The 17,520-nt window shown below is 40.8% G+C and overlaps 1 protein-coding gene across 2 annotated transcripts in view; it reads left to right on the top strand.

Annotated features, from left to right (window-relative positions):
* Positions 1-12,958, top strand: part of Shroom2 (shroom family member 2) — a 139,417-nt gene extending 126,459 nt beyond the window's left edge. The window contains exons 7-10 of one of the 2 annotated variants that reach the window (XM_028779480.1): positions 1,351-1,896; positions 3,443-3,605; positions 8,340-8,612; positions 10,177-12,958. In XM_028779480.1, coding sequence (XP_028635313.1) covers positions 1,351-1,896; positions 3,443-3,605; positions 8,340-8,612; positions 10,177-10,443 — 1,249 coding nt within the window. In that variant the 3' untranslated portion in view covers positions 10,444-12,958. Of the gene's footprint in view, positions 1-1,335; positions 1,897-3,442; positions 3,606-8,339; positions 8,613-10,176 lie in introns of both variants that reach the window. The other variant, XM_028779479.1, reaches the window with a different exon arrangement.
* Positions 12,959-17,520: the final 4,562 nt, after the last annotated feature.

Raw genomic sequence — 17,520 nt, 5'->3', positions numbered from 1 at the left:
CACTTGGTAGAGGAGGCAGGAAGTTCTCTACTGTTCTTTAATAAAGACACTAATACTATTCATGAGGCTCAATTTTCAAGACATCAGGAGGAAAGGCTGAAAGATCTCTGTGAATTTGATGCCAGCTTGGTCTACTACATAGTGAGACCCTGTCTCTAAAAAAAAAAAAAAAAATTCAACCTAGAAATTTGGGTACATATACATGTGTTTTTTTTGTTTTTTGTTTTTTGTTTTTTACAACAGTAGGAAAAGCAGTAAGATTACATGTGTGGTAAACTGTATTACATTTACTCATGCCAGTCAGCTTAGGGTGCTATAGCTTCTCAACTCACTAGAACTACAGTGAACACAATGGGCTTCATAGTGAAAGTGTTACACTGGGACTCAAGACCTATGTGAGTCTAGGAAGTGGCTTTTTGTCCCAGTGAATACTTACTGGTTCATTTGTGTTCTCTCTCTCTCTCTCTCTCTCTCTCTCTCTCCCTCCTCCCCCCCCTCCCCCCCCCCCCGTGTGTGTGTGTGTGTGTGTGTGTGTGTGTGTGTGTGTGACTTTGTTTGCTATTTATCACAGACTGGCTAGAAATTCAGCATTCCTCCTGTCTCAGCCTCCCTGAAAGTTACTATGCCTAGCTGGAAACTTGTAGTTTTTAAACTGTTTGCCCTAGTTGAGTCACTGACACTAATACAGAACATGTAAGTTCCCAGTATACTGCATGGTATCCCTCACAGGGTGGCTTTAGGTATCAATATGTGGGAAACACATGGAACACATGACAAAGTCTCAGAGTGGAACCCATGGGTGGAGACGCTCAGCAATAATTCTAAACACAGCAACTCTTAATATGTCTCTTAGGGACATGGAGGAATACCCAGGCACTGCTGGTGTGCAACAACCTGCTTTTAGATTTGTGGTAATTCTGTCCACTGATGATTCTTCCTACAAAGGGAGAATAAATAAATGATGCTTGATGCATTTGTATCGCCTTCTGAATAAAAACAAGAAATCAAAGAGTGTAGCCATAGCTCAGACGATAGAGCATTTGTCTTCCCAGTGCAAGCCCTTGGGAGTTCAATGCCCATTTTCATAAGAAAACAAAAATGAATATTAAACAGATCTCATCATTCAGGGTCTCCTTCATCCAGTGCCTATAGGTGTGTGGCAGAGTTTGATTTGGACTCCTAGGCATCCAGAGACCATGTGAGGGGTCAGACGAGGACACTTTCCAAACTCTGCCTTGTCTTCCTATTTGGGTGGTTGACAGTGGGTCTTTTGTGCTGGGATCTCTGCGTGAATCGTGGATGGAAATCTGTACATGTTAAGATTTCAGAGGACAGCCCTTGTCTTTGCAGAATCGAGCGGGTGATGGAAAACAACACCACTGTGAAGATGGTGCCCATAAAAATCGTGCACTCAGAAAGCCAGCCTGAGAAGGAGAGCCGCCAAAGTCTCGCATGCCCAGCCGAGCTGCCCACACTGCCCAGTGGGCTGGAGAGGGACCAGATCAAGACACTGAGTACATCAGAACAGTGCTATTCCCGCTTCTGTGTGTACACACGACAGGAGGTGGAAGCCCCTCATAGAGCCCGCCCTCCAGAGCCCCAGCCACCCAGCACCCCTGCACCTCCTGTCAGTGACAGCTGTTCCTCCCCTCCCTCACTCAACTATGGGAAGGCCAAGGAGAAGACCATGGATGACTTGAAATCTGAAGAATTAGCCAGGGAGATTGTGGGAAAGGACAAGTCTTTGGCTGACATCCTGGACCCCAGTGTGAAGATCAAAACTACCATGGATCTGATGGAGGGAATTTTTCCCAAAGATGAGTACCTTTTAGAGGAAGCTCAGCAGCGGAGGAAGCTACTCCCCAAAGTCCCCTCACCCAGAGTCACAGAGGACAAGTAAGTAGATGGCATACACCATGACTGCTTGTAGTCCATATCTCATAGGTTTAGCAGTGAAAGAAGGGACTTAGGGGTGTATCGATATCCATGATTGCTTCTGTAAGGAGGTGATGGTTTTCCTTGGGGTCCTCAAACTTAGCACTGTTTGGTAAGGTTTAAAATAACCACACCTGGATTTAGCAGAGGCAAGATGATGCCCACTGCAGCAGCTAATGTCCTTAACTTACAGCTGACATAATTGTGGCAGTACCCACAAATCCTCTCCAGTTTTGTATATCATACTGGAGAATGGGGCACTCCTGCCATCTAGTGGAAAGACAGTAGGTACTACTAAAGATCTTATAGTGTATAAGAGGGCTTGTCGTCTACTGATGAGGCTGTCTATCCCATCACCTGTCTTGTGCTCATCATCTAATCTCTGTTTTTAATATGCATATCATGTTCCTGTCTGTCCATTTGTTTTTGAAATAGGGCCCCTCTAAGAAGCTTGGGCTCCCTTAAACTTGATCCTGCTACCTCAGCTTCCTGAATGCTAGATTTATAGGATCTACCACCACACCTGTCTGTCTCCCTCCCGCCCCTTCTTGATAATGTTGAAATAGAACCAAGTTCTCTTATATACTAAGTAAATTTGTCATCACTAAGTTACAAGCCACACCATTTTATTTTGTTTTGAGACAAGTTGACTGGATTTGAACTCAAAATCTTCCTGCCTTAGATTCCTAAGAGTTGATGTTGCACATGCGTGCTACCACATTTGGCTGTTTATCTTAGGTTGGTCTATACAGTTATCATGTAATCTTTACATATATGTAATCTGCATGTCTTTTGTCTACCTGCCTTTCACCTACTTTTGAAGCACATTACAAAGTCTGCCTCTAGTCGAAGAAGGCTACATTGAACAGCATTTTCTTTCATTAGAGATTTTTTTTTATGTATTTGTTTCAGTTACCTAGGGGCTGAGGATGCACCTCAAACGTAAAGTATTTACCTAGAATGTGTAAGGCCTTCAATGTAAGCCAAATCACTGATGGGGTAAGAAAAGCAATTTTGCTTCTACAGGAGACATGTGACCATTGTGGTAGTGTCTAAAGACATTTTTTGTTTGCTGTATCTGGGGGCATGCAGTTGATATCTAGTATATGGAACCCAAAGGTTCTTTTCAAGATTCAGCAGAACATAGGATAGCCCAACACATGTATGAGTGCACGCACATACACACATTTTAAAACTTTAAACCCTGTAACCTGGGTTGTGGATATAGCTGGGTATGAGAGTACTTGCCAAGTATGGCAAGATCCATAGTTTCCAACTTACTGCTGAAAAGCAATGGCAGTAATGAAAGTTTGTGACTCTTGTATTAGCGGGGAAAGTTTTTTATTTTGTTTTTAAAATATTTTGTGCTTAGCCAAAAAGAAGGCTATTCTTTTCTCATTTCTCTGGCTCCTGTCCTTCTCTCAGTGTCATTTATTACAACCTAGGTGCTAGGTTCAAAGAGTGTGCATGTGTCACAGCTGATTAAATTTTTGGCCTCTTCACCCAGGAAACAGGACCCAGGTGTGCCAGGGATTGTGTCCTTGGCTACGAATTCTACCTATTACAGCACATCAGCCCCCAAGGCAGAACTGCTTATCAAGATGAAGGACCTGCAGGAGCCTGAGGAGTATTCAGCAGGTGACTTGGATCATGACCTTTCCGTTAAGAAGGTAAGAAAGAGAAGCACGAGTCTGACATCAACTCAATAGCTCCAAATCACAGCTATTAAGGTAACTGTGGCAAGAGAATCATTTAAAGCCAGGAGTTCTGGGCCAGCCTGGGGGAAATAACAAGATCTTATACAAACAAAATTCCCTGTCTTCTGAGCTTGGTGATTAATGCCTTTAAATCCCAGCACTGAGAAGTCTAAGGCAGGAGAGTGACAAGTTTGAGTCAGTCTATGCTGCATGGTAAGTTCAAGGCCAGCCTGAGCTTCACAATGATATCCTTCTTCAAAAAATAAAAACAAACAACGCTTTCCTCAAAATTGTATACTGGGTCACTGAAAGGTAGTAGGACCACTCATTTGTCACCTCAGCAGAGACCTTAAACAGCATCTCTGAGGGCATTTGTGCTTGATTTTCATAGAAGACATGGGCATGAATAAGCTTTTCATGGTTAATTCTTTTCTAATCCTTCCACAAAACCTTGAAGATCTAACTGTAGGCAGACTACAGAAAGGATCCCTCTGTAAGGAACCTTGTGTTCTCATAGGAATTATGTAAGGCCACTACCACCACCACGACAACAACAACAAAAGATGTCTAACATAGGCTTGGTAAACCTTACCTTTCTGCCTGCTTTTGGAAATAGGTATTATTGAAACATAGCCATGATCTGGAGAGATGGCTCAGTGGTTAAGAGCACTGACTGATCTGCCAGAGGTCCTGAGTTCAATTCCCAGCAACCACATGGTAGCTCACAACCATCTGTAATGGGATATGATGCATTCTTCTGGTATGTCTGAAGACAGCTGCAGTGTACTCATATAAATAAAAAAATAAGTAAATATTGAAACATAACCATTTTACATATTGACTATCACTGACCATGTAACCTACAAGGAGTAAAATATCTCCTTTCTAGCCCCTAATGGGAAAAGTTTGCCAACCCTTGTTATTCTACATCAGTTATCAGACAGTTGGAACAGGATGAATGAATAGAAAGATAAATGCCTGATTGTAGAGACCCAGAGCAGTGCCAGAGCTCATGCCCTAGGAATGAGTGCTGTGTGAGGGAAAAGTGAAGCAGGAGTAGATGCCCTGTGGGATGAGTTTAGTAGTCTTTGGGAGAAGCAGTTTTGGTAAGGCTTCAGCTTTCTGAACTAGGAAAGAAGTTTGGAAATTAATTCAGGATCACGCTATGTGGCACTCATGACAGTCATTGTAAGGACAGTGTTCTCTCTATTGCTGCCAACCTGGTAATTTAAAAGATAGCATAGATTGATCTTAATTTCATTAGAAATGTTAGGAAAGGAGAATTATGAACTATTTATACATTAAAAAATCCTTTCAGTGTAGAGGATGATACATTTTTGGATTCTGAGAATTAAATATGGAGATGGGTGTTTGGTCTCTCAAGAAACTTTGAATTAGAGTATTATGTATTTTATTCTAGTTGCATGTCCATATTTTTAAAAACATCAACATCTTCAGTTTTTGTCCTCATAAAACAGAAATGATAGAATTTGAAGCATTTTAATTTAGGCCACACTGTACATACAAAGAACTACTTTCTTTACAGTTAGGCCTTGTTATTTTGTGTTGCAATGCATTTAGAAGTGCATACCCTGGCCAAGGACATAGCCCATTGGGAGAATGCTTTTCCTAGAGTGTATTAGGCCCTGGATTCGTTCTCTAACACTCTACCCTGCAAAGTATATCATAATATCTTTAAAACCCAGGTGTGGTGGCACATATCTATAATCCTAGCATTCAGGAGGGAAGGAGATTAGCACAAGTTTAGAGTCAGTCTGGGATACATAGCCAGCTTGTACACCATCCAGAGCTGCATAGCAAGTCCATCTAAGAAATGCCACCCTAAAAAAAACAATTTAAAAAGTGATCTCAACCACCTTTGTCTGTAGTGTTGTACGTATTTGCTCTGAGAGGCACCAGGTGCTAGAATACTGTATACCTAGAAGCAACTACTTTGGGTCTGAGTGAATCACAGTTTGAACATTTTTTTATTATATTTTATTTATTTATTTTTGGACACAGACTCATGTTATATATATAGCCCAGGCTAACCTATAACTTGTTATGTAGTACAGGCTGGCCTCTTATTGTCCTCCTGCTTCAGCCTCCTGGGTTCTGAGATTTTATATCTGCAACAACACACCCAGCCAGATGTACATTTTTAGATAGTAAAGATTCATTTGTCCATTCATCCACTCCATTCTTGGAATGAAAGTACTCTACCTATAAACCACATCCTAATCCTCCTTTTAATTAAAACAAAAAAGTGTGTGCATGAGGGGTGGGATTCTTTGTGTGTACTGAACACATTTGTATTTGATATACTTACTTTAGTTTTTGAGACAGAATCTTGCTACATAGCCTTGTCTGGCCTAGTACTTCATATGTAGCTCAGGCTGGTCTTAAATCTCTTACAGTCTTACTGCTTCAGCTACCTCAGTGCTAGACAGACATGAACAACTATATCCAGCTCCACATTTCATTTTTACTTTTGCTCTTTGAAAATCAATGCTTGATGACTAGAGAGATGGCTCTTAGGTAAAATGCTTGCTGTGGAAGCAGGATCATTGGAGTTCAGAACACACATAAATGTATAATGCGTTTGACAGTCTGCCTGTAATTCCAGTGCTTAAGAGACAAAGACAGGGACTCCACAGAGCAAGCTGACTAGCTAGAATAGCCAATTCATCATTATCTGGTTTCACGTGAGAGAACTCGCTTCAGTATAAAATGTCAATCAAGAATGACACTCATGCCAATCTCTGGCCTACACATACATGCATGCACATTATATACACATACAATGGAGTCAGGGTACACCCATGGTCCTAGCATTGAGGTTGAAGCAGGAGGACCATAAATTATAGGCCATCCTGGACTATACAGAAAGACTATCTCAACAACAGTAACAATAAAACACCAGAAACAAAATTAGTACTTTAAGGTTAGGGATATAGCTCAGTGACAGAGAACATGCCTAACATGTAAGATATCCTGGGTTTGATTCCCAGGACTACACACAAAAATAAAAATAAATAAAACTTATCCTTTCAATCAGTAGTTCTCAACCTTCCTAATGCTGTGACCCTTATACAGTTCCTCATGTTATGGTGACCCTCAACCATAAAATTATTTTCATTGCTACTTCATAACTATAGTTTTGCTACTGTTAGGAATAGTAATGTAAATACCTGTTTTCCAGTGGTCTTACACAACTCCTGTGAAAGAGTTATGCTACCCCCCAAATGGAGTCACAACCCATAGTGTAAGAACCACTGCTTTAAATGGCTTGTATAGCAGGTGGGCTATAGTGTTATTGTTTACTGGTCTGTCTGAAGAAGATGAGGTTCTAGAAACAAATGCCTGGTGGTATCTGCACAGCAGCATGGATGTGCTAAATTCCACATTACCACACACTTAAAATGGTTAAAATAAGAGGTCTATATATCTTAGTGATGCATGCCTAGGATGAGTAAGGGCCGAAGTTATATCCCCAGCACTGCAAAAGCAGTGAAAGTTTAAATGGTTTATGGCACATATAATTTTCCAGTGTAACTTAAAAAATTGTATTCTGGTTAGGTTGAAGTCAGTAGATTACGCTGAAAGATGTCTCAGAACGTCACTGACATTTCTTTATATATGTTACTTTTCACCTTTTTGTGATAAGATACTTGACAGACAACTTTAGAGAAGGACAATTTCTTGTTAACCATGGTTTCATAGACTGAATACTCCCATAGTTGGTATGACATGGTGGAACAGAGCTGTTGAGCTCATCACAGCTAGGACATAGAACAAACTAGCAACAGAAAGAAGAAGATGCAGCACCTCAGCTCATGCCCACTGTGTCAGTCCTCCAACCAGGTTCCACTTTCCACAGTTCCACCACCTCCCAATAGATTTTTCAAATTTTGAAACGATAGATGGCTAAAACCATTAATTCTAAAAACACATTATGACCTGTACTTTATGACTCTGCTAACAAGTTTTCAGTCCAGTCAAGTTGAAATCAAGACTAACTGACAGACTTTGTGTCCTTTTCTTTTTCCTTTATCTTTGAGACAGGGTTTCTCTGTGTAGCCCTGGCTATCCTGGAACTCACTCTGTAGACCAGGCTGGCCTCGAACTCAGAAATCTGCCTACCTCTGCCTCCTGAGTGTTGGGATTAAAGGTGTGTGCCACCACTGCCTGGCTTGTTTGTTTATTTTAATGGTGCTGAGCCTGGAACCCAAGACCTCTTAGATACTAGGCAGATACTTTATCGCTGACCTATACATCACCCCTCTTTTGTTTTTTTAATATATTTATATATACACATCAGAGTTTATATATTCAGTAAGTACAAACAATTTCTTTTAACATTTGGGGGGGGGGGGTGGAGTGCATCCACATACCACAGTACATGTATGTGGAGGTTAGAGTACAATTGGTGTGAGAATGGAACTCAAGTCATTACACTTGGCAACAAGTACCTTTATCTGCTGAGCTACCTCTTTGGCTCATATAAACAAGGAAGCTTATATTTAACCAGGAGGCCTTCTCTTCCCACTGGTTTTTCAAAATACCCCATTATTTGATGATGCAAAGACTAACATACCCAATCTGGCTGAATTCTGCCCAGGTTGTATGTAATTTGGCTACACTTACTTTGAGCACCAGCTTGGGATCATCCTAACAAGTGTCCCCATACCTCCCTGTGCCCTACAGCAAGAGCTCATCGACAGTATCAGCCGCAAGCTGCAGGTGCTCCGGGAAGCACGTGAGAGCCTGCTGGAGGACATCCAAGCCAACAATGCTCTTGGGGATGAGGTGGAAGCCATTGTGAAAGATGTCTGCAAGCCCAATGAGTTTGACAAGTTCCGGATGTTCATTGGGGACCTGGACAAAGTGGTGAACCTCCTGCTGTCACTGTCAGGACGCCTGGCCCGTGTGGAAAATGCCCTTAATAATTTAGATGACAATCCTTCTCCTGGAGATCGGGTACATGCAAACACATCTGTCTGGGAAATGGGAAGTGGTGAGAATCCTGCAGAGAGGCTGTCCTTAAGGTGCTAAGAAAGTCAGATCTTAGAAGCCTCATACTATCTGTGCATGGACTGTGTACTATCTAGAGCATGGTGCTATGATACGTCTGAGGTCCATTCTCTTAGTTTCCTTTCAAATGACAGAACAAGCTAAAGAGATGCAGGGAGTCCTGGGCATTATAAGCATATACCACCATGTGTACCCTCAGTTTTCTTATACTCAAAAGAAGAGAAGTATCTTCCTTGCTGCCTTTATTTCATAGATTGTATGTATTTAAATCAAACTCTACATGCTTTGCATATTATAGAACTTAACATTGTTATTTAAGGAAATACCTACCGCACTCTTCTACCACTATCACAGAAGCCTTCAGGCACCTATGTGGTTTCAACAGCCTGAAACTTATTTATAGACCCAGGTAATGTCTGCTTATCTTTTGACTGGAATAACTTGCCCTTACTGGGCCTTTTTCCATGAAAATATCTTATTTGTTTGTTTTGAGTCTGACAAAACAAGGTGTTCTCTAAAGCTTGTATGGTCATGGGCATGCCAAAGAGAGTTTGGGTTCAGGCCACATTTAGGTAACAGCCTGACCTCTTTCGCAAAGTCTCCATGTGAAGACATTGAAAGCATTCATCTCTTCCTTTCTTAGCTTCCTTCATCTTGGAGGTGGTAGGGCTTCTTCTATTGTGCATATTCTGTAAACTGTAAGTGGTGATTGTGAGTTTTATGTGTTAGAGACATGGTTGTCACTCAACCCCAAGCAGGACACTATACTCCCCACCTCCCAAACAGGACACTGTAAGGAGTCAAGGGAGGTTGTTCCATTACAAACCTCCCAACAGTTCTGTCCTCTGTGTCTTGTTTTTATGTTCCTTTCTTTGTCTTTGTAGTACCTATCTTTTCTAGAAGCAATCTTAGTCAGTGCGCACACGCACACGCACACACACACACACACACACACACACACATCCTTCTCCCTCTCCTCCTCTCCCACTCATTCTAGAGATTGAACCCATGATCTCACTTAGACTAGGAAGACTCTGTACCACAGTTATAGCCTCAATATGAGTTTTGCTTTCTGCCCAGCCTCCAGAGTAGCTGAGATTACAAGCCTGTGTCCCCAGGCTCACCTTTATTATAGTATTCCCCCATTTCAATTTTGGGACTAACAGGCTCCCAAAGTCCTTTGCCCTTCTGAAACATGTCAGAACTTTGTAGGTGCTAGTCCCTGATTTTAAAGCAAATGGGAAGAAGGCACAGACAGAGAAAGGAAACTGAGAGATGGCCTATGAATGGCTTTTTGGGAGGGACAGGGAAGGAAGAACTGTAGAGAAGCTAGCTGCAGTTACATGTAGACCACATCCTAGTCACTCCTATGGGGATCCCATGTGGCTCCAAGGTTTCCATGGATAGCTATGAGATAAGTCTCCAAAAGCTGCAGGGCTTTTAAAGGCTTATCCAGTCTCTGCTTTAGTCTTGCCTCAACTGGACTTTCTGTCTTCCTCCCCCTCAATAGCAGTCACTGTTGGAAAAACAGAGAGTCCTAACTCAGCAGCATGAGGATGCCAAGGAGCTTAAAGAGAACCTGGACCGTCGTGAGCGCATTGTGTTCGACATCCTGGCCACCTACCTCAGTGAGGAGAGCCTGGCTGACTATGAGCATTTCGTGAAGATGAAGTCAGCCCTCATCATTGAGCATCGAGAGCTGGAAGATAAAATCCACCTGGGTGAAGAGCAGCTCAAGTGTTTGTTTGACAGCCTACAGCCTGAGAGAAGTAAATGAGAGGCCCATTCCTGCATAAGGTGGTCACTGAGCCTTGAAGATTATCCCTGGGCTACAAGAGTAAACTCAAGCCTGTTTGCCCATCTCTGGAAAGACACACTCTGGAGCCACAAGGCTAGTAAAAAAGCAATAATGTCCTGCTAGTATGTGATGATTTATTTATGATTTTCATTTCTGTTAGTTTGCTGAGCATAGTTTCGTATCACATGTGATTTCACAGTGTGCCAGGCTTTGCTAGTCAACAAGGGTTCCCTAGCCCTCCTTTGCAGCAGTGGCACCACTGTTCCTCCCTTGTGTAGATGCCAAATACATCCCTACAGTGCATGAAAGGGAAGACCCTTGTGATTTAGCCAGGCATGGGCTGCTGTGTGTTCTGTCCTTGTTCATTAAACAATGTGAGCATTCATCGTTCTGTCATCATGTCAGTCTCTGACCAGTAAAAATCAGTGATGATAATTTATTGATGTGTGGAAAACATGAACAGTTTCCTAGTAGTTAAAACTACCTATAAAATGAACAACCTACATATTGGATTCATTCATTCCAAGATTCAAATTATCACATAACTTGTGTGCATGTTTTGAAACACCCCAAACAGATAGCTAATATCTTCTTGTCACATCTTAAATAATTTCTAGCCAAGTGATACTAATTGGTTAAATGTGTGTCTACTAATAATGTTATTGCTTGCTCTTTATTTCCTGAGACCAATGGAATATTTTGAAGTTTCCTTCCCCAGAACACTAATTTGTTTGTCTACATTATCTTTAATGATAATCAGTGGCTTATGTCTTTTTTGTCTGTTACCATGGGCCATATGCCACGTACCTTAAGACTTAAGACTCCATCCAATAGTCAGAGGTCCTGTGGAGTAACTAGTGCTTACATTTGAAACAGAGTTTTGTCCTTAACAGTTCAAATGGCAAGATGACAAATTAAGTGTTACTCATTAAAGCTACACTGTCATCCTGTTGGTTTCCAGTTGACAGGTCAGAGATTGGGAAAAGACATTCGTAAATCATGTGTTTGACTTGTTGCTCATTTTGTTTTTACTATTATTTGTTTGTTTTAGAAGAGTCTAACCCAGATTGGCTTCAAACTCCTATGTAGTCCAATAACCTTGAACTCCTGATTCTTCTGCCTCCACTTCCTGAGTTCTGGGTTTAGCAGCATATCCCACTTCATGGCTTCATACATCTATCTGATGAAGGATGTGCATAAAGAACTTCCAACTCCCAACAGTAGAAATTGTTTGAAAAAAGTGGGCAAAAGACTTGACTAGACACTTCACCAAAGAGGATATATGTATGACAGATAAACACATGAAAAATGTTCAGCTACCAGTAGCGTGTATAACTTACTTATGTTAAATGTGTGTAGATTTGGTGTAGTTCAAAAGGTGTTTATGTAACTAAATGCATGGTGAGTGATGAGCAAGTCCCCCTAGTGATTTGATATTTAGGCATCACTAGTCTTTGTCCTATCAAGGGATTCTTTAATTTGTATGTTCCCCCGAGGCTGCAGCAGATACAAAGATTTCCTTCTCTTAGCAGTAGCCACACCTTTTCCAAAATACACATGCACACTTACATCCATGTGTATGTGTATGTGTTCACACTCCCACACACAGTTGTCTTAAAGGACCAGAATCCATGCTTCTTGAGCCAGAGGAACAGACATTGACAGCATAAGCTCTGGTGAAGATGATAGTGTGCTCCATACAGCTGAGTCAAGATGGGCCAGCTTCTGTACTGCATGCAGATCACGGATGGCATGGTTGATAGCCTATCACTGTCAGTCAGAAAAAAAATCTTTGCAAAAGTGTTGATTCCTATTAAATGAAGCTACTCTACCCTTTGAAGTCCCTGATCTGCCACTGCAGCCTCTTTCTCCTTCCACTTAGTCATCCCTTGCTGTGAATATGGGTCATGTCAGAAAACACAACACTGGCTCTCCACAAATTTTCCAAGGAATTGCAGACTATTTTGTTTTTAATTTACAGCAAGCTATTTACCTGTGGTTCTTTACCCCCAAATACAGTGTTGTGAACATTTTTAATGATATGTGTGTAACATGTGAGTAATGGAATTTTGTTTGTCTGTAACCTGCCTTTTCATGTTGCTTCAGGATTGTCTGTTATGGGAAACAATACGTAGTTCTCTAGCATGCTTGTAATGAAACACATAACAATTATGACCTTCCTATTTGTTCCCTGCTTGCCTGTTCCATGTCTGATCAGCAGGGACCCAAGAATTCGAGAGTCCATGTATATATGTCTATGAATTGTGATATTACTGCATAAGAAACAATCTGGTGCTAATGGTTGGTCCTTGGCATGCATAGGTGTGGGCATGGGCACAGCTATGGAATATTCTGTACATATACTGACCTTGCTTGTGGCTTTACCCTGAACTCTACCCTGGCAAATATGCACATTCATGCTTGATGCTTACCACTTATCAACAGATCCTCTTGCTTGACTTTAACAAAATAAATAGTGTCTCTTCAAATGAAAGAAGAATGTCTTTATTTCCTACTGCATAGCTTTGTAAAAAGAATAAAAATACCAGTGCTGGGCATGTAGTCCACAAAAAAGAGTGTGAGCATAGTGCCCTGAGTTCAAATAGTAGCATTCCTCGTCCAGAAAATATCCTAAGCCAGGCACAGTAGCGAACACTTGCAATCCCAGTCCCTAGAGTGGTACACAGCTAGACCCACAGCACAGTTGTTCATTCCATATACTGGTGCCAAACACATCCCTAAAGGGGAATGGTAGATAAAAATTCGTGTGGTTTAGCCTGATACAGGCTACTGAGTATTTTGTCCTAAGTCAATAGTGTGACCACTTATCACATCTGTCATAATTCTATGACCCAACAAAAATCAGTGGTAATAATTAATGTGTAGGAATATAAATGGTTTCCTGGTGATTAAAAACAAACTAAAATGAACAACATACATGTCGAATGTACTCAATCAAAGATTAAAATCTTAAGCGCATTGACATACCTACTATGCTATTTTTTTTAATTAATGACATTGTCCTTTGTACTATCTGAGCAGCGTTTCTGATCATTTTAGTCTCCCTCATAGCCATGACCTGTCCACTTTACTGATCTCTTGCAATCTGGCTTACCTCCCACACCTTTCTCTCTCACTTTACTGGGCACATGAAGCTAGAAACAGGGTTCTTTGGGGGGGGGTTGTAGCAGGAGGAGTGGGTCTGGAATACATAATTAATCTGTTGAATCTGATGTTTGCTGAGCACAAAGTGCCTTATCTGATGGGAACTTTGGTCTGAGCAGTGTGTTATTCCCCCACCTGGATCATCTTAGAACCTCAAGAGCAGCCCATTACTTTAATTCAAGGGTTAATGTTCATTCTTTTCAAAGCATTGTTCTTACCATAATACCCAGTTTCCCATAGGCAGAGGTAGAATGAACAGTTCAAGGCCAGTCTTGGCTACTCAATGAGTATGAGGACAGATGGCCTACATTAGACCTTGTCTCAGATAAAATAACAGCAAAGATAGTACACCATGTCAAACCTGGTTATCTAGCTTGACTGATGCCCTGGGTATGCCATCTGAGGATGCATTAGTCCACACTTTCATGACTTAAATCTCTGTCTTCATCCACAAATTTAATTATGTTCTTCATGTAGCTGCTTGTTTCCTAGCATCTGATGGGATGAACATTTCCTACTATCTCAGAAGAAGCATACATAATTATTCTCACTTTATTCTTTTCTGACCATGTGCTGCTTAAAGTACCTGTTCTGGTTGTTTCTGGTGTTTTGTGTTTTCTTTTTGCTTTGGTGTGTGTGTGTGTGTGTGTGTGTGTGTGTGTACACGTGTATGTACACCACATGTAAGCCTGCTCTTCACAAAGACTTGTCCAGAGACCAAAAGAGTGTTGGATGCCCTGGGGCTGAAGTTACAAACAGGGTTGAACAGTTTATCTTCTAAGCCATCTCTCCAGTATCTAAGCAATTATTTTCACCATTTAAGGGTACAGGCTACATTGAATGAAGTCCTACTCAAAATTCTCACTTAACTTCTTTATCTCTGTAAAGATACTCTCTCCAAGATATGTTCTAATTGCTTCCTAGCCTTCGATTAATATTAAAGTATAGTATCAAGTCACATTGTAGTGCTCTAAGCATTGTCATATTGACATATTTGTATATTTACAGAGCATCATTCATAATGCTAAGATACAGAGCCTAGTAAGAAACAAAGTAGGAAGGAAGATGATGTGATAGGATCAGCCCATCTGATTCTGGGATGTCTATACTTTACAGAGAATCACATGAGGCAAATAGAAGTATCCAGACATCTTCAAGAAAAAAAGGAGTGGTTGGCCAGTTTATAATGTACAGCAATGTGAAGTTTGAATCTTCTAGGCTAAAGAATGATGGGCTTGTTACCTCCTGGAGCTAGAAGCAAATGAAATAAGCAAGTACTATCCACTTCATTTGTTCATGTAGATAGGATGGTTTTCCTTCTATCATGTGGATCCTGGGTATATAACTTAGATCTTCAAGTGCCTTTACCCACAGAGACATCACACCAACCCTGTATGCGTTTTGTTTATTTTTAAAATTATTTCTTTTATTTCTGAGATTATAATACAATTACATAATTTCCCCCTTCTCTTCCCCCCCCAACTCCTCCCATATACCTCCTTTTTCAAATTCATGGTCTCTCTTTTCATTAAGTATTGTTAAATACATATATGTAATATATAGATGCACATATATTTCTAAATACATAAATACAGACTGTTCAGTCTGTATAATGTTTCTTATATGTATTCTTTCAGAGCTCATGGTTTGGTATTGGATAACCAGTTGGTATGTTCTTATCTGGGGAAAACTAGTTCTTCTGTTCTCAGCATTCCTTAGTTGCTCTGGTTCTTCTGTTGGGTTTAGTCTTTAAGGGCTCCCCTCCCCCATCCATGTTAGCATATCTACTGTTTTCCTGGTTCACCTCATGTTTAGACAGTCATGTTGGTTAGACTATATGTGTAGTTTGTGACATTTCAAGGAGATACAGTCTCACAGCCAACTCCCTGATCCTCCTGCTTTTATATTCTTCCTCTTCTGCAATGATCCCTGAGCCTTACGTGCAGGCGTTGATCTGTAGATGGGCCTGGGCTCCACAACTTTGTATTTTGATTGACTGTGGTTTTCTATAATGGTCTCCATATATTGCAAAGAAGAAGTTTTCTTGATGAAAGATGAGAAATACACTCATCTCTGAGTATAAGAGCAAATACAGTGCAATTAGGGATCATGCTGATTTAGTAAAGTGGTAGTTGTAGATTCTTCTCCAAAATCCATGTGTTCACTGGCCCTGGGTAGTTGGCTGGGTTTCCAGTACCAGGTATGATTTCCCTCTTATTTATTGGGTTATTTTTGAGATAATATTAATAACAATATTATATATAGTATTCTCTCCTTATTTTTCCTCTCTACAGATCATTCTGAGTGCCCCTTTTTGCTCTCTTTCAAATGCATGAGCTCTTTTTCTTTAATTGGTGTGTGTGTGTAAAATCTTTTCAGTCCATATAATATTACTTGTACATATGTGCTTTCAAAAATGACTATTTGTTGTAATGTTTTCATTTTCAAAAGTGAATGTTAGTGGAATAGGGAGTGAAGATATAAGCCTTTAATCCTAGCACTTGAGAGGCAGAGGCAGGTAGTTCTTTGTAAGTTTGAGGCCAGCCTGGTCTACATAGTAAGTTCCAGGATTGCATAGAGCGACCCTGTCTTCAAAAAAAAGTAAATGCTAGTGGTACACTTCGGCTTTGTTAAATGATAAAGTGATGAATTTCTCGAGATGGAGAGTCCCTGATGGATCCAATTGTCTTTTATTTTGACATTTGTCAAAAATTCCAGTAACTGTTTTGTTTCATGATAATTGTACTCTTAAGTATTAGTGTCTCTCTCTCTCTCTCTCTCTCTCTCTCTCTCTCTCTCTCTCTCTCTCTTTCTCTCTCTCTCTTTCTCTCTCTCTCGTGTGTGTGTGTGTGTGTGTGTGTGTGTGTAATTCAGTAAATCTGCTAGTACTTAACAACTATTTCTTTATATGGTATTATTCTTTGAGACAGGCCCCCCTGCCTTTTCATGCTCATGTCATTAAAAATGCTTTGGCAAATTTAGACTTCTTAAGGCAGGGAGCAGATAGCAAATCCTTTACATTTCCAAAGGCCCATAAGCATTCCTATATCTATTCTATATGGTTCCCATTCAGTTCCCCTAAGGTTTAAGCAGTTAGCTGTGTCTTTCAGATGAACCTTCACCAGGCAAGCTGAGTTAGACCTCCTTGGTTACCTACTTACCTATACTTAAAGCTTTACATTGCTTAGGATTTCCTCAGGCCACTTGACTGAGGACTAGAAACTTTTCTTATTCTTACTGTTTTCTAGCTAGCTTCCAGGCAAGATCCAGAGAAATCTGTAGATAGAGTTGTTGATATACTAAAAGTATATATAATTGTGTGCAGTATGGTTATCAGATCACTACTTATGAGGAGTATCAGACAACTGAAATATAGAGAAATTTGTTGTTGATATTTTTGCCAAAGAATTATTATTTTCTTTAAATATATTTAGTTGAAAGACCAGGTAACCTACCTGCAGACCTTTACTGCTCTCTGTCTGTTCCCTAAACCACTTCTCAACCTTCCTAATGCTGTGACCCTTTAATACAATCCCTTACATTGTAGTGACCCCCCCACCATAAAAAATATTTTTGGTGCTACTTCATAACCGTAATTTTGCTACTGTTATGAATCATAATATAAATATCTGTGTTTTCTGATGATCTTGGGTGACCCCTGTGAAAGGGTCTTTCAAATCCCAAAGGGGTCATGATCCACGGGTTAAGAACTGCTGCCCTAGACCCAGTTCCTCAGGCTCATCCCAAGTGCTGGAAGAGAACACCAGCTGCAGCCTCCCTTCCTCCCTTGTCCCTCTGCCCACATGTGTGGATCCCACAGGCCACCATCACCCCCCACCTCATTTCCCCAACTCATTGCTGTATCCCAGCCCCCAACTCAGGCAGATCCTC

This window comes from Grammomys surdaster, unplaced genomic scaffold, assembly GCF_004785775.1.
Source record: "Grammomys surdaster isolate TR1022 unplaced genomic scaffold, NIH_TR_1.0 353, whole genome shotgun sequence".
In the NCBI taxonomy this organism is placed as follows: domain Eukaryota; kingdom Metazoa; phylum Chordata; class Mammalia; order Rodentia; family Muridae; genus Grammomys; species Grammomys surdaster.
Note: the sequence above shows the minus strand (reverse complement) of the source record. Positions and strands in the feature narration are given on the sequence as shown.